Source organism: Panicum hallii, chromosome 7 (genome assembly GCF_002211085.1).
Source record: "Panicum hallii strain FIL2 chromosome 7, PHallii_v3.1, whole genome shotgun sequence".
Lineage (NCBI taxonomy): Eukaryota > Viridiplantae > Streptophyta > Magnoliopsida > Poales > Poaceae > Panicum > Panicum hallii.
Genome location: NC_038048.1, coordinates 37845669 through 37868197, shown reverse-complemented (window position 1 = coordinate 37868197; position 22529 = coordinate 37845669). Strand labels below are relative to the sequence as shown.

The window sequence follows — 22529 nt, the reverse complement described above, 5'->3', positions numbered from 1 at the left end:
AACCCGCCGGCGCCGAGCTGTTACTTGGCATGAATTTCACTCTTCTACTAGGATCTCAGTTGCTTTGTTTTCATCTTCACTTTGAATGCTGTTCATCCAAACGAATGCAAAGTCAAATATACATTGACAATACTATTTGAATCTAGCTGTATATGGAACAAATACTATATCATAAGGTAGACTCCAGTAGATTCAAGATTTCAAGGTCTGATTCATTGGCACGGTGGCACACAACCATAAACAGTTGTAACCAGAGTAACTTCATACAGAACCTCAATCCACACATGTAACTGGCACTCAAGAAACAAAGTAAGGTCATAATGACATTAAGTTCTAGCATAGGAAGAGATCTGCAGGCCTCGACATAGCATATATAGCGCAAGTAGCAGCAGGAGTACTAGAACAACTGAAGATCATCTAACAGCACTGCAGGTAAGAGTGGTCAATCGATTTCCTCAGCTCGGCGATCGGAGTGCTCCTGATGGTGATCTCTCCCAGCTCAAGTCTGAATGGCCAGCATCTGCCGTCGGCCGCGCGCGAGCAGAGTAATTCGCCGCACCCCTCTGCGTCCCGGCTCCCGGCGCCGTGGTGATCTCGTCGTCATCCCGGCGTGGCGTACGAGCAGCTCGCCCCCCCGCGACGTCCACCGCCCCTTTTGTGCAGCATTTTGATATTATTAAACTTTGGAATAACCCTTTTACAGATGAAGGCATGCTCATCAAGCTATTATTCTGCTTCTTCCACTCCAGAGAAGAAAGAGAGTACCATGAAAGTTAATGTTCGTGATTACAATAAGAAAGGAAAGAAAAAACAGTGTCTCACCGGACTTGCTTCGCCGCAAACGGGTGATATCCTCCCTTGAATTCTCCCTTAGACTGAATCCCTGGTGGGCACCGTCCCCCGCGTTGCATCCCACTTGGTCTGAATTCTTATTTATGTCTGTGCCAGAGTTAAAACTCATTAAGGATCATCACATTGAACACTATATATCATGGGATTGTGCGTCTTGAAGCCAAATTTACACCTGATGGTCTCTAACAGTAAGCATTTCAAGGGCCAGAAGATTTGAAAACAACTAGAAGTTCGCCCTTAGTTTAGTGACATAAGACTCTTCTGCTATCAATAAATTCTTAAACAGAAGCTAAATGGTGTAAAAATGAGCATATGAAAGTGACGAAGCATAAGGAGCATATCCATATGAATCAAGTTCTAAGTAAAAGGGAGTCTTTACGGCTAATTATCAACTAAATCAAAGTTGGGATGAAAATTTCTAGCTTAATTGGCTTTCCTTAGTCATGGATGCAGGCTCTTTTCAAGCAAACAACCTTCAGAAGAAAAGAATATATTTTAAAAATTGAAGTTCCAATGTCCTCGAGGGACTAAGTCATTTATAGGGCGATTGTTGCTCACCGTAGATCATGTTCTCTCTAAACAAGCAATCTTAGAAGCAAAGAATATATTTTGGAAATTGAGGTTAGAAGGTCCTTGAGGGACCAAGTCACTTACAAGCATTCAGCAAAGAATGTGCTATAGAACTCCAAGCAAAACATCCCAAAGGTACCACACCTAGAAATGCTTATCTACCTTGCGATGCTTAACTGCTTTTGTCTAAGTGTTTCAACTTATCTTGGGCCGAAGCAACAAAGAGTTGCAAACATTGACCATCGCATCTTGAATGCTCCAATTGTGTAAGTTAGCAAAGTTTGCATGCCTCGCAAACTTTACATATTTATCTAAAAGTGCAATAATCACTCGAATGACAAGGGGCTTCCAGACGTAAGGATCTTGAAGCCAAAACACCTTATGACTTCCAATCCAGACTTCACTCAAAACACTTAGCCAGAGAAGCTGTGAAAGTTATACATTTCTTATACAACGAAATTTGCCTTCACTAACATGCAGGTTTTCTTCAAGGTAAGCACTTCTTTTCCGCCTTAGGCTAACCCCTTTATGCTAGATCTTCGTATTTATTTCATAGGAATATTGGTTTTCATCCCAAACCTAAATGCTTGATACATTGATTTTCACAGTATATAGTTTTGATCAATAGATCTCTTATTGACCTCCGGCTCTTACCGGCTATCGGATTAGTTTCTTTTGGCGTTCATCAGTCATTAACTTTCATTATAATAGTATTCATCGACAGTTGGATTCCATTTTAACAATGGCATTTCATCCGCTCTAGTATTTAAGAGCAATATCTTGACCTTCGGTCCTTATCAACTTCAAGGATCTGGAATTGGCAAACCTTGCCATATCCTTGTAAATGCATCCATCTCCATTTATATGCATCAAAAGCACGCATCAAATCATTTCATTGCATGAACACATCATCATGCATGACAAAAAAAAAATAGCTCCGAGGAGCTAAGAGGCTTATGACCTCAAAAGAAAGCCAAGGGGCTACCGATTCTAAGGTTGCGAAGCCAAAACACTTTCGGCTAAGAAAAAAAAAGTGCAACAAACACAAAATAGTCAAAAAGTCAAGGTGCTATCCATCCTAAGGGATGCGAAACTGAAACACCTTTGGCTAAGAAAAAAAAAGTGCAATAAGCGCTAAAAAGCCAAGGGGCTATTGTTCCTACGGGATACGAATCCGAAACACCTTCGGCCAAGAAAAAGGAGAGTGCAAAAGGCACTCATGTTTATGGATAACTTTGAGAAATGGCCACCGAGCCATTCTATACCCATTGCAAATACATCACCTCTTTCAGGTACAAATCGTCAAATCAACTTCACTTAAGTTGAAGATTCGATAAAGATTGGCGCTCAAAGCTTCGCCCTCGTCTCCGACTTCGGCTCAAGTGGCATCGCCGTCACCTCGGACTTTTGCCCATTTGCTCACTTACTCACTTGGCTTGCTCTCCCTCTCACTATATCACTGTAAGATTATTTAGTTGAGCTTGAGTTCCTTTTCTCTCAATTTATTTGTTTTGGACTCATCCGAACCCAACAGACTTCATCCGTCAGTTTGTGTTGTACACCATTGGAGTTATATTAGCACCGACAACTAAAGACCATGTCGACTCAAAGTATTTGGCATATGTTGAAAAGGTTTGAGAAATTCCAAAATATAATTGGGGTCAATTGACCTTGTCTAACCTACTGAGCTGTGTCCAAAATTTCAAAAATAAGAAGATTGCAAATCTTCAGGGCAATTTGGCTTTGCTACAAGTAAGTGCTACTTCCCTATTATGCATTAACTTCCCAAGCGTTGTTTATACAATAGTGTCTGTACTGTCCACACCTCTCACTATGTTGGACAATTTTTATCCAGTTCTGGTTTTGGGAGCATGTACATGCTTATAGCAATCATGGTGTTTCCTACTCTCCGGTGCCACATCCACTGATGGAGCGATGGGATGAGCGTAATTCAAAACTAAGAACAACAGCTTATGAGTTAGATGACATCGACGGGGGAGTGGTATTTCACAATGCATATGTCTTACCTTTTTATCATTTTACTGTTATCACTAACACATGCTTAATTTCCCGAGGTTGTCATGAATCTACCTACTCCAAATGCAACTGTAAACAGCAGTAAAACTACAAATATCGAAGCAACCAAAATAGGCCTGGTGATATGAACAGTAACACTACAAATACAATACTACAACAGTTAAAAGAGGTGTTGGAGGAAGCTGTCCACAAGAAAAACAAGTGCATACAGACCAGTCCAAAGAGCCTTGCATGACCAACCAGCAGGTTTTGAATTTATGTTAAATCTATTATACTCGTGCTCTATTAATCAATGTATATATTCACTATACCAACTGACCTATACTAGGTGGAGATGATACTTCAAGACATCACGAAAAATCATGTGGCAGTGGAGCGAGCGGTCATGGAAATGGAACACAAAGTTAGTTCGAAAATTCTAACCCTTGAAGAAGAATTGGCAGATCTCAGAAAGGAAGGGACTTTCCCATCTAAGCTATGTTCCATTGAAGATGATATATCCAATATTAAAAGGGATTTTGAAGGTGTCTGTTTTAACTGACTTTTTGTTTCCACTATATTGCTCATAGTTTATGTACTAAATAAATCGTTGTGCAGGATATTAATCCTATGCATTGCTCAGCAACAAAATTCATGCACCCCAGGATGAAAGAAACATACACCATGCCCAAGATGGAGGAATGGCAGCCAAGCAGACTATTAACTCCTTTGAACAATCGAAAGTCCATACAGGGATGCCTGAACCAACAACTATCCCAGGGAACATTGAAGACCTTAGCTCCACAGGAGATAAGTCATTGTTAGCAAGCAAACCACTTCTGCGCAAGACCGGTGGCCGTGACATATATGCTCAGCATTCACTCCAATATTTATACACCAATGACAAGCACATAAATGAGTCAATCGAATTTTTTGGCAAGCAAGTAAAGGAAGTTTGTTTTCTGAAACAATGGATAAATTTGTTAACATTGACTGCGATATCATCCCATTGGTTCTATTTGCATATTTCACCGATGATTACATTCTGACAGAGGAAGATAAAGAGGCACTGGATTTTATCACGCACAGTTATCAATATGCAGTAGTTGTTGACATTGCAGGTATTCTTCTAACAGTAAAGTTCTTACAACCACATGTCAAGGATGGATGGTTACTGGACGCGGTAAGCTACTTTTGTCAGGACCCGTCAGTATATACTATTTCACATTGAGGCTGCTATATGACATGCTACTCCTTATGCAGGTCATTGATGCATATGCATACATTGCTAATGTCGAAGATTCCTTTACATCAGTCATTACAACTACCCAAAGCCAAGACTTATCAGAGGACCGCGGAGATTTTGATCCTAAACAGGAAAGGACATGGATTTGTAGAATTGGTCATCGATGTGCAACACGCCAAATGGTTTGTATCTTTCCATCTTAATTAGCAGCTTATTCCTTCCTATAAAGGAGGTGAATTTGTTTCAACTAAACCTCAATGTCAACTACATGTTTTTGTCCCATTTAATGTGTGGGGATGCCATTGGTGCTTATTGGTGGTTAATAACACCAGAAAAGAGATCCAGATTCTGAACTCCTTAGCCGGTGTACCACACTTCCGCGATGAGAGGAAGGAAATAACTCTGGTAACAAGCTGATGTCAGTACAGTAACCTATTTGTAGCACCTGCAACAACATTATTACTCACCCAACTATACTAATTACTGAATGTGCAAAAAGTGGAGAACATACAAGCATGTATTGAGGCAGCAGTTGAGGCTGGCTTCATAACACTTATAGAATCTATCGACCTTACTACATGGAGTAGACAGTGCTACACTAACATACCCCAACAAAACGATAGGTACGCCTAATGATATAGACAATAATACTATCTATCGCACACCTTATGCGTGATACATCAATTGTGCTATGCAGCAACTCTTGTGGTGTGTATGTTCTCAAATATATGTTGGAATGGAATGGAGTTCAAATGCGTAACAATTTCACACAGGTGCATGCATTGCTACAGTTTATATCCATTTGTAACTTCATTAGTTCATGTACAACTTTTTTAACAAATGGCATGCCTCTTACTGTAGGATCAAATGGACACTTTCCGAAGGAAGATATGTTGCAGGCTGTTGCGTTCAGAAAACAACAAATGTCGAAAAGCATCATACAAGGAGCCTCTCACGGTCTGTGCAATTGCCTACCTACCTAAGATTTCTTTTATTAAATTAATTTTTTACGCAAACATGTTTGATCCCTTTTGTTTCAATTCCCTTCAGAGGGAACTTTACTTGGCTGCAAATCCAACTAATGGTGGATCAGATGGCGAAGTCTGCATAATCAGCACAACAACTGGTAACAAAAACTACATTACTGGGGAAAAGTCAGATAATAAGGCCAATTTCTCCTTAGATAACACAAAAGCTCAAGAAAAGTCACAAGGCCAGAAGAAACGGGAACGGCATGGGTAGAATACCAAGGCTGCCACAACAACTGTAACCAAGAAAAGTGAGACGATAACTGTTGCACGTGATCCTGATGCTAATCGAAGAATCTCCATTCCAAGCTAGTACAAGAAGAGCCCTTACAATAAACCATAGAGTGTCATCACTAGTTCAGTTCTAACAGCATCTTTTACTATGGAGTTCAGGCTTGTGCTTCCATTGGCTATGAGCATCATGTACTTTAGTTTAAACTTGTAGAGAGATGAAGTCATATCATTGATTACATTGTTACTTTTTAATGTTTTTACATTAAAGATTCTTGCACTTTTATTGGGACTTACTTTAGTTTTTCATCCTTCAAGATCTCATTTTTTCCAACATGAATGCCATAATAACTTTTCATCTTTTCTAAAGAATGAGTTATTACCATCTTAGCACATTGTTATCGTGAATGGTGGAGAAACAGCAAAGGTGTATTTCAAGTGTGAGAGGTACTGCGATCAGACATATGAATCTACCGATTTTTCAAGCCTTTAAAGCTTTGACATTGTTTTTACTAGCCCAATTATCAGGGTTACCACCTTTGTGGCTGGGCTCATCTGAGCAGCAGTTGAAAGTGTCTGCCAATCCACACAAAGAGTTTTGTAGTGCATAGAACACTTGTAACTACAAATAGGGCTCAATAAGCAGTGTACCTAGTGTGTTTGTCAGTGTACCTACAAGAAGATCTTTAATTTTGCTAATTTTAACAGGTCTTATTTTGTTGTGCTGTCGTGGAGAAAATTCGTAGTAACATAATCTTGCTGGATGAGTTCCTCCAGTATCACTAATACAACATTCTGTTTATAACTGGCACCGCTCCTAATTTTCAAACCGAAAGTATACATGTTTTATTTTACTAATTATTACTATGGGCTCATAACATGACCTACCAGTTATAGTATCCATCACTGTTGTTTGCCTAGGAGCTGAAACCAAACTCTGCTTTTTCATTCCTGCTATATTGTCACAATCAGAACTAATACGATTGTGAACACGTTTGTGGAGGATGCATCCATAGCACAAAACAAGGCCAATGTGTTCATCATTTTTTATTCTTCCCTCTCTAGCTTTGTCATGTTGGTTAAGGTAAAATAGTAGCAAACAAAAAAAAAGAGAACGCATCGCGATTATGACAGTAATCAAAAAAGAAAATTTAGCAGATACCAGCACATTATGACACTTGAGATGCATCGCGATTAGTTTCAACTAATATCTCAAAAATCAGTGAGACTAGATGGGCTAAAAAGAACTGAAGACACAGTATATTGCAAGAGAATGCAGAGTCATGCTTCAGATCGGAGTTCAGAGCAAGTGCGCACCAAGAGCTCAGAGTATGATGAATTGCAGGAGCAGAGCGGCTTGCCAGCGGTGTCGGACCTCGCCGAGCTGTATCCTGCAGGTGGGTGGCATCTCGCTTCCTAGAGGCCGGAGCCGGTGTCCGTGGCGCGAATTTGAGGGATGGGAGAACGGGCCACTTCTTGCCGGGTGGGGTCTCGTATGTCGCCGGCGGCGGCGCGAGCTCGCCCAGCGGCTGTGCGCTCGTGCCCTACGCCGGCCCCGCGCCTCCCAGTCGTCCCCACTCCTTGATGCTGCGCCGTTTACCCGAACCCCGCCCCAAACGTGCCGCGCCGCCATCGCCGGACCAAGTGACATGCGGCGGCGGGGGGTGGCCCTCGGCGGCGGCGGCGGCGTCGGCGGCAGCGATGAAGATGACGCCACCGCTGCGCCGCTTAGCCGGTCCCGCGCCTCGCCTGTGCCGCGCCGCCATCCCCGGACCAGGGACATGCGCCGGCAAGGGCCTGGGCGTCGGCGTCGGCGGCAGCGATGAAGCTGGGGCAACTTCAATCGTAGTTTCTTTTTTCCAAATTGATCGATCGTTTATTGACTGTTGAAAGGACAAAGGAATAGGAAAATACTAAAATACCCTTACCATTAATTCCATAAGTGGTTCCTAGCCTACAAAATAATAGGTTCCTCCCACATTTTAACCATACGATCTCAACCCCTCGACGGCTCGTAAAATCTCCGAGCACCAAAAATTTTTATTAGAAAAGAACAGGGGATGATCGTACTCCTCCATGTTTGTCACCGTTGATTTTGAACACTGCGCCATAGATGGCCATCCGTCTTAAAAGAGTATGTAAATATTATTTTTCACTTATTCTATCAAGATATACTTTAAGCATTCTGGATTAAGTTTCTCGTGCAGAGGCAACTCAACGCTCTGCATTTATTTATCCTAGGCGAGTTCAGTCTACTCGTTTCCGGATATTCTTAAGACGAATCCTGACCGGAAAATCGAGCCGTGATTGGGCCACGTCACTTTCTAAATCTCTACCGTTGGATCTCTGCCGGGTTAAATCGAACCATTGGTAAGTCCTATAGCTATAGCCCAGGTACTCTCCCGAAGTTTCCCGAGCACGCGGCTCACGCCTGCGTGAGGATGAAGATGAGATGCGACGGGGTGCCCGCTACCCGCCATCGCACCACGGTGCCGGTCTGCCTCGCCATCGGCCCAGCTCCAACGCCTTGTACGGTCCACCGCTGAGCTCTAGGTACGGATAGCATGAGATGCGGATCCTTGTATTAGCGTATCGCAATGGCACCAGCGAGGCAATGTGCGGAGCAGCGAACACAGCAGCAGCGCGGTGCTGATGGAAGCCTGCTTGCAGAAGGACCTCCCCGCAACGAGCTACTCTGCCCCGGCACCTTGCTTGGCTACGTTTCCGGCCGCTCGGCCGCACCATCCCCTGTGGTGCCAAGGAGGAAGAGGAGCAAGGAGAAGGCGGTTCCGCACCCTGACGCGAGGGCACACGAAGCCGGATCCCGCTCCGCGAGCGCCACTGGCGATGGGTACGTAAGGCTGCTGCTGTGGCTCCGGGGCCTCACATCGACGAGCTCAGAAGGGTGCGTCCCCAGCTCCCCGCGGCATCAGGGTGTGCGGCCACGGGAGGTAGACAGCCATGGTGGGACTGGGGAAATACATAACAGGGGTTTGAAGTTGGGTATTCCCAACATAAGGGTGAAAATGGAAAAATGTATAGACAATGCAAATTTAAGTGTGAAAACAGAATGATTCGTGCTATAAACATGACCGCAAATTTAGAGAAAATTATTCAATTATGCTACAAATTTAGATATAGAATTTGGGAAAAAATTACAACATAGAATCTCCTGCGCCTGCTCCTCCTATATTGGCCCTAGTGTTTGGATCATCCCATACTGTTAGGAACCATTGCATCTAGCTTCCTCCTCTGCTGATATTGCTCCTTTGCTGATATAGTATAGCTCTTTTAATCCTCTTGGCCGTTGCTACGGTGGCATGCCATCTACGGTCTACCAGCCTGGTCCAAGCTTTGGATTTGAGAAGTAAAAGAGATCGATAAAGGCTGACAAAATACAATATGCGAGACTTGAAAGATAAAAAAGACAGTGAAACATAGATGATGGGTTAGATAGTCTCCTATAGACTTTGAAACAATAGAATTTAACCCAACATAAATTATACATATGTATATACTTTATATATACTTGTATTTTTACAAAATAAGTTGGGTATTCCTGGGAATACCCCTGACTCCGCCCATGTGCACTGCAGATTGATGCTGTAAGGTCCTCTTCCTTCCTCTGCTCACTAAGTGCTTGATGAAATGTCCAAGAGATATTTCTTCCAGGTGAGCCATGTAATATGCTTGTGCTTGATTTAAGGAGATCAACCTAGAGAAACTTTTGGTGAATCTAACCGGAGATTTTGCATATTCTCCTCAATTCAGGCATTATGGTTCTCATTGAGTAACAATTAATCTAAATCCTATATTTCGCTCAACCTCCATCTACAGTAAAATGTTTCTTCCCTCACTGTTAAAAATGATTGAATTTGTTGTTTTCCATTTCCTTTCAAGTTGCTAACTTTTTATACACTAATGAATACCACAATTCAAACGTCCAACAGCTAGAATGTTTGGTGTTTCTTGGTAAGAAGCAGCAGGAAGTTCATAACCAAATAATAAAAAATGTTATAGTTTTCTTATCAAATAATTCGTCAAATGGTAGTTTCTTAAAATTAAAAGAATACCAATTATGTTGTTTTATCCATCTCTTTCTTCAGAAAGATCCAAGCTGGTTGGATATGAAACCCATCTCCACGTGCTCCTAAATTCTAGCATTATGGTTTTAACTCAAGATAGTCCATTACGGTCAATCAGTGCATGGCACCACAGGATATTTTTATGACCAGTATATGATGGATTCTTTGGATCGGCTAATGCGCGATTAGATTAGGAGAGCTCCTTTGCTACTGATAAAATCGAGTAACAGAGAGATTGAGAGAGAGAGAGAGAGAGGGGAGTGCACGGGCATACCCTCGTGCCCTGGGCCGGCAGCTGACGCAGACGTGCCCGCCATTGGTGGTGCAGCGCGGGGAGCTCAGGGCAGTCCGGCCGTAGGCGTTCGCGGAGCGGTGGCCGAGGTCGAGGTCGCGTGCACGGGTTCGGGTCGAGGCAGAGAGCGTCGAAGTTGCCGGCGATGATGCTTCCCGCCGCTGACCGCGCTCCACTAGATCGGCTAGGGTTTAACTGTGGGTGGAGTGGCGGCGGCCGGTGAACCTCGTGATACGAGCTGCTGGCCCCACCTTTCTTTTATAGCGCGGCGCGACGGGGGCCCACCAGCTAGGGTTGAGCTGGGGCGCCTCCGATCAGGGGCGCAGGGATGAGGTGGTCCATCGGGCCCGTTGGGATCCGATGGGCCAGGGAGATCAAGTCTAACAGTATATGCATCTGTCAGTAATACTACTGCAGAAGAGTAGACTGCAAATATATATCTGAAGGCATAATTTTCATGAAAGGTTCAGTTTTCTTATAGCTTCTCAATCCATAAGCTAGCTGAGAGCAATCTAACATTTACATGTATTTCTGTATTATTATGTCTCACATTCACTTTGCAACTAATTATGCTGCCAGACCATATAAAGTCTTCCTATTTTTTACATGGCTTCAAGTCATAGCACAAATGCACGATAAATCTTGTATATTATTTTTCGATCAAATTTTAAAGATTTGAACCACACACAAAATTATTGGTGTCCAGCTCAGTTGCCGCGCCTTGGGATTTCTAGTTAATTTCTCAACACCAACGGAATAGGTATATATGAAAACTCTAAAGGTAAGACAAAATTATCTGCTAAACACCGGAAAAAGTGGCTTTTGCCACGAGCTAGACACTACAATTCAGTATCAAACTTGCTGCTGAGCATTATAACAATTGTAATAATATATCCTCATCAAACTCCGTACCGTGCGGCCGCGACGTGTCCGCGCGGCTCGGAACCAGAAGGGCCGCGGCCCGTTGGGGTGGAACCGCGGAACGCGTGCGGCGGCAGCGCCCCGCCCACCTAGGCGAGGCTTCTCCAAGCTGCCACCGCAGCCGGCCGCTGGCTGCTCCCCCACGCCCCCTCTCTTTATAACGGATTCCCCCCCGGCGCGCCAGCCAGCGACATGTGCCTCGCCGCCGCGTTCGCCTCCCCGGCCCGCTGCCTCTCACTCTCGCCCTCCTCCGCCGCGCTCCCGCGCCGCTTCCTCCGCGGCCTCCTCGGCGCCCCCGCCCCCGCGAGGCTGTCCCGGCCGCCGCCGCCGCCGACGATTCTGCTGCGGCGCTGCATCCCGTTCCACCGGATGGCGGTACGTACGCTACCAGCGCCCCGTTCCCCGTTCCGTTCCTTTTTTTTTGTTTCTCCCATGAGCCATGGTCGTGGAATTTTACTGCCGGATTGCCACGCACGGTCATTTGTTAGTGGCTACCGTGAATTGGATGGTTACACTGTCAGATTAATCAGCTTAGGAGGAACTGAGTTAGGAGGTTGAATTTGAGAGTGAACGAGGGAGAGAAACGAGAGAGAGGAAGCTCAGGAAGAAGCACAGGAGCCAACGATGAGAATTGTATTGATCTCCAGGATAGATATACATGTACAGAGCACAGACGTGCTTAACTAACAGCTAACCAGCAGCCTAGTCTATCGGTAACCTCCTGAAGAATAGGCGTTGTGGTTATCATCGAGACGTGGAGATGTTGAGGTCTGTTGACGCTTTAACAGAGAGCAGCAGAGCAAAGTTAGCCTCAACGGTTGCTCTAGAATCGGTTTTGTTTGGGGACGTATAGCTTATCTACTGTACGATTCGGTTTTGAGTCAAGTTCTGATGCTAAAAAAAATACTTACCCTTTTTCTGTCTGAGAGGTGCTGAAATTCAGTGCTAACCAGTTTCTGTCAGGTGCGCTCCTGATATGGGAGGCACTGTATCCTGTATCAGAAGCTCACATCTTACACAATTTTTGGGCACATAGGAATGTATCCAGAGAGAACATGGAGTTTCCATTAGCTCTACATGAATAATGATCAATTCCGGTTATCATAATATATTATCGTGATACTAGAACATGCTGTTTAGCCTGCACTTGAAGTCTGATGAGATTATGTTTAATCTAAACTGAACTATTCTACCAGCGAAGCTACTGCCAGTGAAATTCTGAAGGGGTATTCCCTCCTTGCAACTGTGTACTTACACTGAAATGTTCAAGTATACACACATATAAGTTCCTTTTATTGTTAATGGACTTGATAGGCACTAGACTACCTACATTATTTATGCTGAAGAATTTCTGTATAACAAAAGAGACTGATGTAAACCTAGCACCGTGATGATCTGTTTATTGCTGCAATTTTACCCTCTAATCACCATACATAGAAAATTAATACATCTCACCATATATTGATCAACTTTCAGCAATATTGGACGCAAGCATCACTGGACAAGAACAAAGCTCTGGTTGACTACCTAAAGCAGTATGGTGCAGTTAGGACTGAAAAAGTGGCTGAAGTAATGGAGACAATTGATAGAGCTTTATTTGTGCCAGAGGGTACCCCTTACATTGACAGTCCTATGCCAATTGGTTTCAATGCGACAATATCTGCTCCTCACATGCATGCAACCTGCTTAGAACTATTGAAGGATCATTTGCAGCCAGGCATGCATGCTCTGGATGTCGGGTCAGGTGTGTTGCCAATACTGTGTTCATCAGGAATTATGTCTGAATGAACAATTTGCTAACTTCTACTTTTCATTTTTCTCTCTAACTGCTGTCATTGACATGCATTCCTGACACCATGTAGGTAGTGGCTACTTGACAGCTTGTTTTGCAATGATGGTTGGACCAGAAGGCCGTGCAGTGGGAATTGAACACATCCCTGAAATTGTTGCTTCTGCTATTGAAAATGTCCAAAAAAGTGCTGCAGCTCCACTACTGAAGGATGGATTGCTGTCTTTTCATGTTGCAGGTACGCTAACTGGTGCGGTTGTAATATATTGAGCCACTAAATGCACCAAGGAAAATAAATTGCACTTCCACTAGTAAAGCTTCTAAATTGACATCAGTCTTTTTTCGGTATACATGTTATGATGAAGCAACGTTGGCTACTAGTGGTTCCTGTTTACTGGCATGGCAAGCTATTTGAGTACTTTCAAAGTCGTTATTTAAAATTTTGATGTCAAAGTGGTGATTTAAAATTTTAATGTAGTGTAGACATGCTCTATGAGGACTAAAGTAGGCAGTTTGCAGTGCAGTTTTTCTTTGAACAGAATTGAATCTTTGCTAGTATTTTTTTTTAAAAAAAAAGACATGTTAGTACAGGTTGCAGTTGTGTCAAATGGATAATGAAGAATATCAAATAACACATTTCCGAATAAAAATGTTGAATATTTCACATTCTATTTTCACTCCCAAAGGTGTTTCTGATGCTCCTTAGCTAGCTAGAGCATGTAACCTGCTTTATTCATACCAGTAAACTCTGAGATCACCTAAGCTTAAGATGTTGGACTGTTCTCAATACTGCAGATGGCAGGCTTGGCTTTACAGATGCTGCCCCCTACGACGCGATCCATGTGGGTGCAGCTGCACCTGAGATCCCTCAGCCTCTGCTTGATCAGCTGAAGCCTGGTGGTCGGATGGTCATACCAGTGGGCAACTACTTCCAGGACCTGCAGGTGGTGGACAAGAATGCCGACGGATCGATCAGCATCCGGAATGACGCCTCCGTGCGCTACGTCCCTCTGACCAGCCGCTCGGCCCAGTTGCAAGATCCCTAAAGGCCCTTCTGTTTTAGAGTCAGGACCTCGAGATGTCTGTACATATGATCTCGCTACAATGTGGAGCATCAAGTTTCTTCTTCTGAATAGCTAGGCAGTTTTAGTTCGTTGTTTTGTTAACCAATAATGTTGGAGGACGTGTGCTTTCTGCAATAAAATGGGTTCCCAGCATAATGTCCGAATCTGTTGTTTGATGTCTGATGTCTGATGTATCTGCATCTGGCCTTTCAGCTGATCGCCAATGGAGAATCAGTGTACGCATGCAAATAATCTCTCACTAGTGATGGTTCCATAGATGGTACAGATCCCAGTTCTGACAATTGTTTTCAGTAATCTTCTATGTTCTATGGCTTTACATTGGCTTGAAGTTCCTGTACGAGATGACGGCGTAGAACGGGTCGGAGCTGGCCATGCCGAACAGCCTCATCACGGCGTCCAGCGGCGACGCCGACGACCCGCCGGCCGCCGGCAGCTCCCTGACCACCTCGGGCTGCGTGAACCCCTCCACGCACTGGAAGTACTGCATCACGAGCTGGACGCGGCTGTACGCGGTGCCCTCCCGCCACGCGCCGATCGCCTTCTCGTAGAACATCCGGTTGCTGAAGCTCACGATGCACACTCCCCCCGGCTTCAGCACCCGGAAGATCTCCGCGAAGACCTCACCAAAATCAATCAAGATTCGTGTCAGTTTAATCAGCTCGACGCCAACCAAAAGATTCTCTATCACGAGCTGTCGATTGCAGCAGTTGAAAGGAAGAAGAGATGCTGCTACCTTTTCAGGGTACTGCAGATACTGCACGCTGACGGTGCAGAGCACGGCGTCGAAGCTGCCGCCCTCGAGCGCGAGCTGCTGCTCCTCGTTGAGGTCCTTGACGAAGAAGGACTCCAGGCGCGGGTTCCTGGCGAGCTCCTGCGCGTTGAGCCCGTGGCCGACGACGCGGCGGAACTGCACCTCCGGCGGCAGGTGGCTGACCCAGGAGCTCATGAGGTCGAGCACGTCCCACCCGGCGCGGAGGCGCTCCCGGTAGAGGCCCGTGAGCGCGGCGATGAAGCCGTCGTCCACGTGCGTTACGAGCCGCGGGAACGCGTAGAAGTCGCGGTCGGGGCGCGGGTCCAGCTTCGCGCGGCCCTCGGGCGGGAGCACCAGGCGACGGATGCCGCCGGCCGCTGCGGTGGAGGACGGCAGCGGCGAGGGCTGGGCGTCGTTGGAGCTGGAGCATCGTGGCGCGGGCCAGAGCGCCCGCGGCCGCGGGCGCAGCGGTTGGGGCGCGGTGCAGAGCATGTTCTCGTGGAGCGTTCAGGCTCACCCGTCGGATGCCTGAAATGTCGTCATGTGTCGCCCTTTTATCGAGTTTTTACATAAAAATCGTGAAAATGTTGCGCTCCCAGTTTTCCAAAAACCAATCAAATATTTATAGAAAATTCTTCGAAAAATTGATGTTGTAAGGCATGCTATAATCTATCGCGCCACAAAACTTCAGACAAAAAAGTGAGCTATACGATTAGCAAAAAGGACAAATTTTACAATCTCTACATATTCACTGTTGTTTTCCCTCACCGAATGGGTAAAAAAAGTTTGCTGAAGAGGAGCTAATTGTAGTCACTAGTTTAGATGGTGTTTTCAATGGTGATAGAACCAATAATTTTTTTTAATCAATAGGTGGAGGGCAGGCTATTTTTGTAGTATCAATAAATTTAAAACGTATTTAGCAAGAACAACACTATTATTTTTTACAATAAAACACCACTATTATTCAGTTTCTCATCAGTCATCACTAGAACCGGTAACGGATCATGGTTCCGGTCCTCTCTTCACAATTCAACTTGACCCTTATATATTTTCAGCTCAAAATTATATTAGAGCAGAGTCCGGCCTTTTTAGAGTCCGGATCTTAGATTATTTAGGTTAAAATTTAAAACACTTTACCATCCATAGTCATCACTAACTCTTGTTACTAAGATGCCTGCGTGGCCCGATCCAAAGTTGAAACGAAGCCCATATTCGTTGATCGGTAAAACAAGAAGAAGGTCACGTGTGATTTTTAAGCTCATTCTTATTTGAGGTTGTATCCTTCAATCTTTAACCTTTGGTGCCAATATATTGTGTGTGTATATATATTGGTTACGATATATATGCAGGAAGTCGTCAACGAGACTGAGGGTAAAAGCAAGAGCCGGGAAGCGGAGGCGGACAAGACTTGCACCTTCGATTGGTGACACAAGTTCACCATGACCTGGAATTGAAGGTGCCGATTGTGATCAGGGCGAGACCCACGAGTCCGGCATGACCTGAAGCTGAAGGTGCCGTCCATGGGTCATAAGGAAGGCATAATTGAGATGGAGAAGTCCGAATTGTGTACTTTAAATAATCATGATGTACAACATATTTTTAGGATATTTAAAAAATTGATGATAAAAAGGAATGTAAAATTCTCTCTATCTCCCTATAAATATCTCCGATTTCCAAATGAAAAGGGGAGAATTTTTTTTGAATTGTGTGTACTCTTTTGCTAAGGAAATACAGTTTAGTTAGTATAGTTCACTAACTGTTTGGTGTAGGACCCGCCCCAAAAACTCCTGCTGCCACTAATTTTCCACAATATTGAACCACGAAAATTCCTGCATAATTACTGCGACTCCAAATTTGATAAGTTTTATTTTTGATTCCGTATATATCTGCTTGACTAAATATTAACTAATGCAATTAAGCACCAGCAACCATCTCACTCATGTTACAACTCTGTGCACACCGGACAAACCACCTACCTCTGCCGTTTCTTCTACTCAGGTAACTAGCAAGCAAGTTAGTAGGAGCCGAGGTTGCTCTGAAGCTTGCGCTCATCAGAAAGCATCTTGGCGAAGCACGCGAGTGCTTCCTCGTCGCTGCCCTCACCGGCGATGGGCTTGTTCCAATACGTACGGCTCGTGCTTTGATTGATCAATCTTCCACGGTGTTAAAATTGATAGGGACCAAATTAACCGGGTCAAAGGCCTAACAAAAACCTAGTAATTCCATGTGCGGAACTCTAATGAAAGTAACGTCTAGCCTTAAGAGTTTTTATGAATGTCCAATTCAACCACATTTCTTTTTAGATCATGATGGCCTCTTGTCTCCCGCCTTCATCTCACATATGGTAGATATTTTATCCGGTTTTCATGTGAACCTTGACTTCTACTCTTCATGGGGTTTTTTTTTTGGCAATATGTGTTTATCAAGTCACACTTTACTTGCTATAGATCCTATCTAAAGTTGTTGGTTTAAGAATGGATTCGCATGGAAGAAATATATATGAAATTTACATTAGAAGTTGAATGGTCCGGTGCGCGGTTTTGAAGAAAATATATATAGTTTTTTTTACCATGCAAATGTATTATGACTAGATCTGATCATTTATTAGGTCGAGTCGGAAAAATCTCGGTGTTCTTTTTCTTTGGTCCAAATCTGCATGACCCGGCCATCGGATCAGATTTTTAGTTCGAGACTGAATGCAACCTAATTTTCTTATGTACAAATCTAAGGTCAGATTGCGTTGGGTCAAGTTTCAGGTCAAAAAATTCGATTTGTACCCGGTCTGATTTTTGTGATGGGTCAAGAATTTCGACCCGAGCCTGGTCTATATATTGATCGGGTTGGTCAATGGTCACGCATATAATAATAACGTGGGATTACCATATAATGATATACTGATTTTGATTTATTCCTGTGGCCACTCGCATCACATCTCAGTCTACGATGAACATCTGTATCTGTCACAAAGATTGACTATATCTACGGGCAGAACGCCACCACACGTCGTTGCCTCTATGTCGTTCTGCCCGAGAGAGGACTTGCTGTTAGTCAATTTGTTGTATTCTTGTCAGAGCTGGCGGCAAACCATAACACGAGGTCTTGCTGTTAGTCATTTTGTTGTATTCTTGTCAGGGCTGACCACAAACCATAACACTCACGAGATGAGACGGGTAAGTATCATTGTTTTTCTATATTTCTTGTCAGAAACGACAAGAGCTTGCACATATATATATGTTTACCCAATTGCCGCCACATGACAAATATTGAGCACTTAATAAATTTCATCTCAACACGAATTTGTTGGGAATATAAAAAGCCTGTTGAATCAGCAAAGATCAAATTAAAGCACATTAGCACAAGCTCAAGTACATTGGTGCTATTTAATAGACTATTTCATGCGTCATCACGTAACCTTTAAGATGATTTAACATGTGACCTTTACATCTTTTAAGCTATCTCGTATAATTGTTCAATCCTTAATTTGCGCATAGATGAAGGGATATTGTTAGTTGCATGACTATCACAATTCACACAATGATAATGAGGTGGTCGTTGATCACCTCATTCTCTCTCCTCCATATCATAAAGAAAATGATATAATGAGATAAATTATGAGATATCTAACGTGTACCAGTATACTTAAAAGATCATAATCGAAGCAATTAACCACTTCAAATCTTTTCATCTTGTGCCCAGTCCAAAGATCAAGACGAGGTATAGGCAGCAAGCAAGTTGGCAGCGCACATTGTGCGTGCGGTCGTCACGTGCCTCTGCCTGTGTAGTATATTAACGTGGACGGTGGTGAGAGGTACGCACCCTGCTGCCGCGTACCACCGCGCCGCCGTCTTCACCACACGTCCACACTCCTCCGCTGCGCGTGCGACCGATCGGCGTCTGCTGGCCATGGCCGTCCTCGTGTGCGTCACCGGCGCCGGAGGCTTCATCGGGTCCTCGATCGTCAAGTTGCTCCTCGCCCGCGGCTACGCCGTCCGGGGCACCTCCCGCAGCGCCGCCGATGACCCCAAGAACGCGCACCTGTGGGCGCTCGACGGCGCGGGGGAGCGGCTGGCCATGGTGCGGGTTGACCTGCTCGACCGGCCCGGCCTGCGCGCCGCCTTCAGTGGCTGCGACGGCGTCATCCACCTTGCCGCGCCCATTGTTGGCGACCCAGTAAGTTCTGCTGGGAAGCAGCTCTAGGGCCGCCGAGTGCTGGCTGGACGTTTCGTTTTGTTTTTTTCGTTCCGGGCAACAATGGCACGGTCGGTCCTCATCTTCCCTTGTCATATTTTTGCTTGCCGGCCGGCGCTGCCGCTGACAGGCCGAAATCGTCGAAGCGGTCGTCACCGGGACGCGGAACGTGGTGGAGGCCGCGGCCGACGCCGGCGTGCGGCGGCTGGTGCTGTCCTCCACCATCAGCGCCATGTACATGGACCCGCGGCGCGACCCGGAGGCGCCCCTCGACGAGTCTTCCTGGAGCGACCTCGACTACTGCAAGAACACCGAGGTGAGCGTCGTCGTCGTCACCAGCGCGAGCAAATTAAACTAGTTTCCGGCCCATCATCGAACGGGAATAATCACGGGCTCACGGCACCATTGCACACGTACAGAACTGGTACTCGTACGCCAAGACGGTGGCGGAGAAGAGCGCCTGGGACGCGGCGCGAGCACGGGGCCTGGACATGGCGGTCGTCATCCCGGTCATCGTGCTCGGCGCGCTGCTGCCGCCCGGCCTCAACGTGAGCAGCACGCACATAACCAAGTACCTCAACGGGGAGGTCGCCACGTACGCCAACGCGTCGCACGCGTACGTGCACGTCGGGGACGCCGCCGAGGCGCACGTCAGGGTGCTCGAGGTGCCCGGCGCCGGCGCGCGGCGGTACGTCTGCGCCGAGAGCTCGCTGCACCGCGGGGAGCTGTGCCGCATCCTCGCCGAGCTCTTCCCCGAGTACCCCATCCCGACGAGGTAGCTAGTACAACCAGATTATTGTATTGCGGACTCTGAATATTGAGGAAGGATTGCCGCATGCTTACTCATCTTGCTTCTTCTCTGCAGGTGCAAGGATGAGGTAAATCCACCAAAAAAGGGCTACAAGTTTACGAACCAGCCTCTGAAAGACCTTGGCATAAAGTTCACACCGCTGCGTGAATACCTCTATGAAGCAGTGAAATCTCTGCAAGAAAAGGGTTTCATTCAGAAGACCACTGACACCAAGGTGCAAATGTTAACAATACTGTACGAATACGGTTACCAGACGACGCTGCATTTCATTGTATCTATAAAAGACGTCCAAATTAGCACTGACAAGTTCAGCTCATCTTAACCTTTCATAAAAAAAACTAATGTTAATTAACCGCACTAATTTTGAAGAATGGGAAAAAAAGGATGCCCTTAATGGTAATTGAATTTGTATACTACGCTGCAATAAACATATACTAGATGAAACAGAAAATCTCATGCATTGCCTTATATACTGTGGTATTTGCTGTTACAGGTGGCAGACAAAAGGAGCCCCCCGCCTTCGGAAAATCTGCCAGTGCCCATTTCCGTAGCAAAACTTTGATCATTCTTCGCAGACCTTGTGTCAATGGTGTTCCGAATAAAAGCCAAAGTTATGTAAGATTAGATTTACTTTGTGATTGTACGATTGAACAAGCAGGTATCAGGTGCCCGCGCAAATTGCGGAGCTAGTATCAATAATCCATGTCTGAATGTAAGATTATGTTATTTTCTGGCTTTATGAAGCCATCAAATTATGTCTTATTTTCCATCTTTTTTTATTTTACCACCACTGTGCAGGCCCTCGTTTTTCATCTCTTTTGGCATTTACATCATATTTTTCTTTTCTTTTCATATAGATAGATTCCATTTGTGGCTTGTCAATAATCCAAGGCAGTGGTGGGTGATCTATAAATATCTACGGAGTATTTTTGGTTAGTTTTACGTAATGGTAGGGGCAGGTAATTTCAAACATCTATAGGGGCGCTTTGAGATAGTTTTAGTATAAATAGCAGTGGTATAATTTCTAAAGCCCCTTCTGTTCTGGAGTCTGGACCTGAGAAATGTCTGTGCATACAAGATCGCTACAATCTGGACCGTCATGCTTCTTCTTCTGAATAGCTAGGCAGTTTCAGTTCGTTGTTCCTTCTGCAATAAAATGGGTTCCCAGCATGATCGTATCATTCGTAGAATCACAAACAGAAACATGTCAAGAACGTAGAAGTCGTAGTCCTTTGTGTTCTTTCTGTCAGAAGTTTGCGTCAAAACCCCAATACTTTTCACGTCACTCCACAGCACACAGCGAACAGAAAAGGAAGCTGCACCTATTGCTAATCGAGAGGTCTGGAAGGGTTCGCATGATTGCAGATAGCTATTTTCATTGCATTTAGGAAGGGAGGTACGACTGAGTTCTCCCTCTGTTCCTCTGAACTTTGCCGAGTCCATTCCTCAACTTTTTTGAGCAAAACATTGTGATCCCATCAAATTTGAAAGGAAGGTGTGTAATGGTCACAGAATAGATGTCTAGGCTAATAATTTGTTCTGCTGGTACCTTCAGGCACCAGCTTGGACAATCAACAGAGCAAACACAAGGCCACTTTCTCTATGTCTCTCTGACGCAAACACCAAGTTAAAGACCACACCAAATCTTTGATTTGAGATGGAAACCGACACTACCACATCACCAACTATCCAATCAGTAGCCATCCAAATTTCTATTGCTAAGAAGCATGCAACCTTAACTACTTGACAGAATTTGTGAGGACGATTGTGGGTAGAGGCGCACCAGGAACGCGTTGGTACCATGTGAACGGAGAACGAGTTCGCCGTGTCACAGCAAGGGACTTTGCCGGACCGCCGATCGGGGTGGAGATGGGCGATGAGGTAGGCGGAGAAGACGGAGAGCCGCAGTAAGAGGAGCACTACGGTGGATATCTGAGAGGGATGGTGAGGGAAGAGTAGACCCAGATGAGCCGAGGAAGCAAGGCGTCTGTCGCGCTATCTCCTGTCGCCGTCGCCGGACGGGAAGGGGACAGGACGTGAGGAGAGCAGACGCAATTTTGGGACTACTTTGCAAATGAGGGGGCTGCCTAAAAAATATCAAATTTTGGGGGGTTTTGTGTAAAAATCGCGATCCTTAATTCTGCGTAAAATATTGGATCGCGATTATTTATTGCGATCCAATTCAGGGATGAAAATACGGTGGTGGTTTATGTCAAGATTTGGATCTCCCGTCGGCGGCCGTCACCTGTCGTCGATGGCGAGCCTGTAGGCGCGGAGGCTTCCGCCGCCTGCGTTCCGGATGGAGAAGCTTCGTGGTCGAGGAAAAGAAGAGATTCGGAGGCGCAGGGCCTCGTCGATGTGGCTGTTGCTTCTCCCGCATCTCCCGCAAGCGCCGCTCGCCGTCGCCCAAGGCGAGGCCGAATCCCGACATCTAGGACAGGGAGGCCCTCCCTCCTCGTTGGAGCACGAGGCGCCGGCAATGTCCGACCGCGCGGAACCAGCAGCTTTACATGCGGCGGCGGAAGGCGAGCGCGATCTGCAGCCGGTCGTGGAGCGCCGCCAGGGAGCTCGCCGCCGCCGCCGCCGCCGACAAGGACGTGGCGCTGGCCGCTGGCGAGCAGGGGCCACCAACCAGCATCGCACGAAGCCTCCGCTCATGAGTTG

The 22529-nt window shown here is 45.5% G+C and overlaps 3 protein-coding genes and 1 long non-coding RNA gene across 4 annotated transcripts; 2 read left to right on the top strand and 2 right to left on the bottom strand.

Moving 5' to 3' along the window:
* Window positions 1–244: 244 nt before the first annotated feature.
* On the bottom strand, window positions 245–7804 carry LOC112900382. Its single transcript, XR_003230193.1, has 3 exons — window positions 7261–7804; window positions 823–939; window positions 245–694 (listed from the first exon to the last, which is right to left on the bottom strand). It is a non-coding gene; the product is annotated as an uncharacterized LOC112900382 (long non-coding RNA).
* Window positions 7805–11302: 3498 nt separating this feature from the next.
* On the top strand, window positions 11303–14270 carry LOC112901447 (protein-L-isoaspartate O-methyltransferase-like). Its single transcript, XM_025970374.1, has 4 exons — window positions 11303–11616; window positions 12718–12985; window positions 13104–13268; window positions 13826–14270. The coding sequence occupies exons 1-4, from the start codon at window positions 11434–11436 to the stop codon at window positions 14074–14076; spliced, it is 867 nt and encodes a 288-aa protein (XP_025826159.1). The 5' UTR covers window positions 11303–11433; the 3' UTR covers window positions 14077–14270.
* A 59-nt stretch (window positions 14271–14329) lies between these two features.
* Window positions 14330–15405, bottom strand: LOC112901448. The gene is made up of 2 exons (XM_025970375.1): window positions 14849–15405; window positions 14330–14734 (listed from the first exon to the last, which is right to left on the bottom strand). The coding sequence occupies exons 1-2, from the start codon at window positions 15356–15358 to the stop codon at window positions 14429–14431; spliced, it is 816 nt and encodes a 271-aa protein (XP_025826160.1). The 5' UTR covers window positions 15359–15405; the 3' UTR covers window positions 14330–14428.
* Window positions 15406–18707: 3302 nt separating this feature from the next.
* LOC112900472 (cinnamoyl-CoA reductase 1-like) lies at window positions 18708–20655 on the top strand. The gene is made up of 5 exons (XM_025969336.1): window positions 18708–19036; window positions 19185–19370; window positions 19474–19829; window positions 19920–20079; window positions 20359–20655. Exons 1-5 carry the CDS (start codon window positions 18770–18772, stop codon window positions 20425–20427), a joined length of 1038 nt encoding a protein of 345 aa, XP_025825121.1. The 5' UTR covers window positions 18708–18769; the 3' UTR covers window positions 20428–20655.
* The last annotated feature ends 1874 nt before the right edge of the window (window positions 20656–22529 follow it).

Bases quoted from the DNA above. Each gene is read 5' to 3' on its own strand.
- LOC112901447 (XM_025970374.1), top strand. From the start codon at position 11,434: ATGTGCCTCGCCGCCGCGTTCGCCTCCCCGGCCCGCTGCCTCTCACTC. The intron at 11,617-12,717 runs GTACGTACGCTA...ATCAACTTTCAG, and splicing joins TCCCGTTCCACCGGATGGCG to CAATATTGGACGCAAGCATC. The intron at 13,269-13,825 runs GTACGCTAACTG...TCAATACTGCAG, and splicing joins GCTGTCTTTTCATGTTGCAG to ATGGCAGGCTTGGCTTTACA.
- LOC112901448 (XM_025970375.1), bottom strand. From the start codon at position 15,358: ATGCTCTGCACCGCGCCCCAACCGCTGCGCCCGCGGCCGCGGGCGCTC. The intron at 14,735-14,848 runs GTAGCAGCATCT...GATTTTGGTGAG, and splicing joins ATCTGCAGTACCCTGAAAAG to GTCTTCGCGGAGATCTTCCG.
- LOC112900472 (XM_025969336.1), top strand. From the start codon at position 18,770: ATGGCCGTCCTCGTGTGCGTCACCGGCGCCGGAGGCTTCATCGGGTCC. The intron at 19,371-19,473 runs GTGAGCGTCGTC...GCACACGTACAG, and splicing joins ACTACTGCAAGAACACCGAG to AACTGGTACTCGTACGCCAA. The intron at 19,830-19,919 runs GTAGCTAGTACA...TCTTCTCTGCAG, and splicing joins GAGTACCCCATCCCGACGAG to GTGCAAGGATGAGGTAAATC.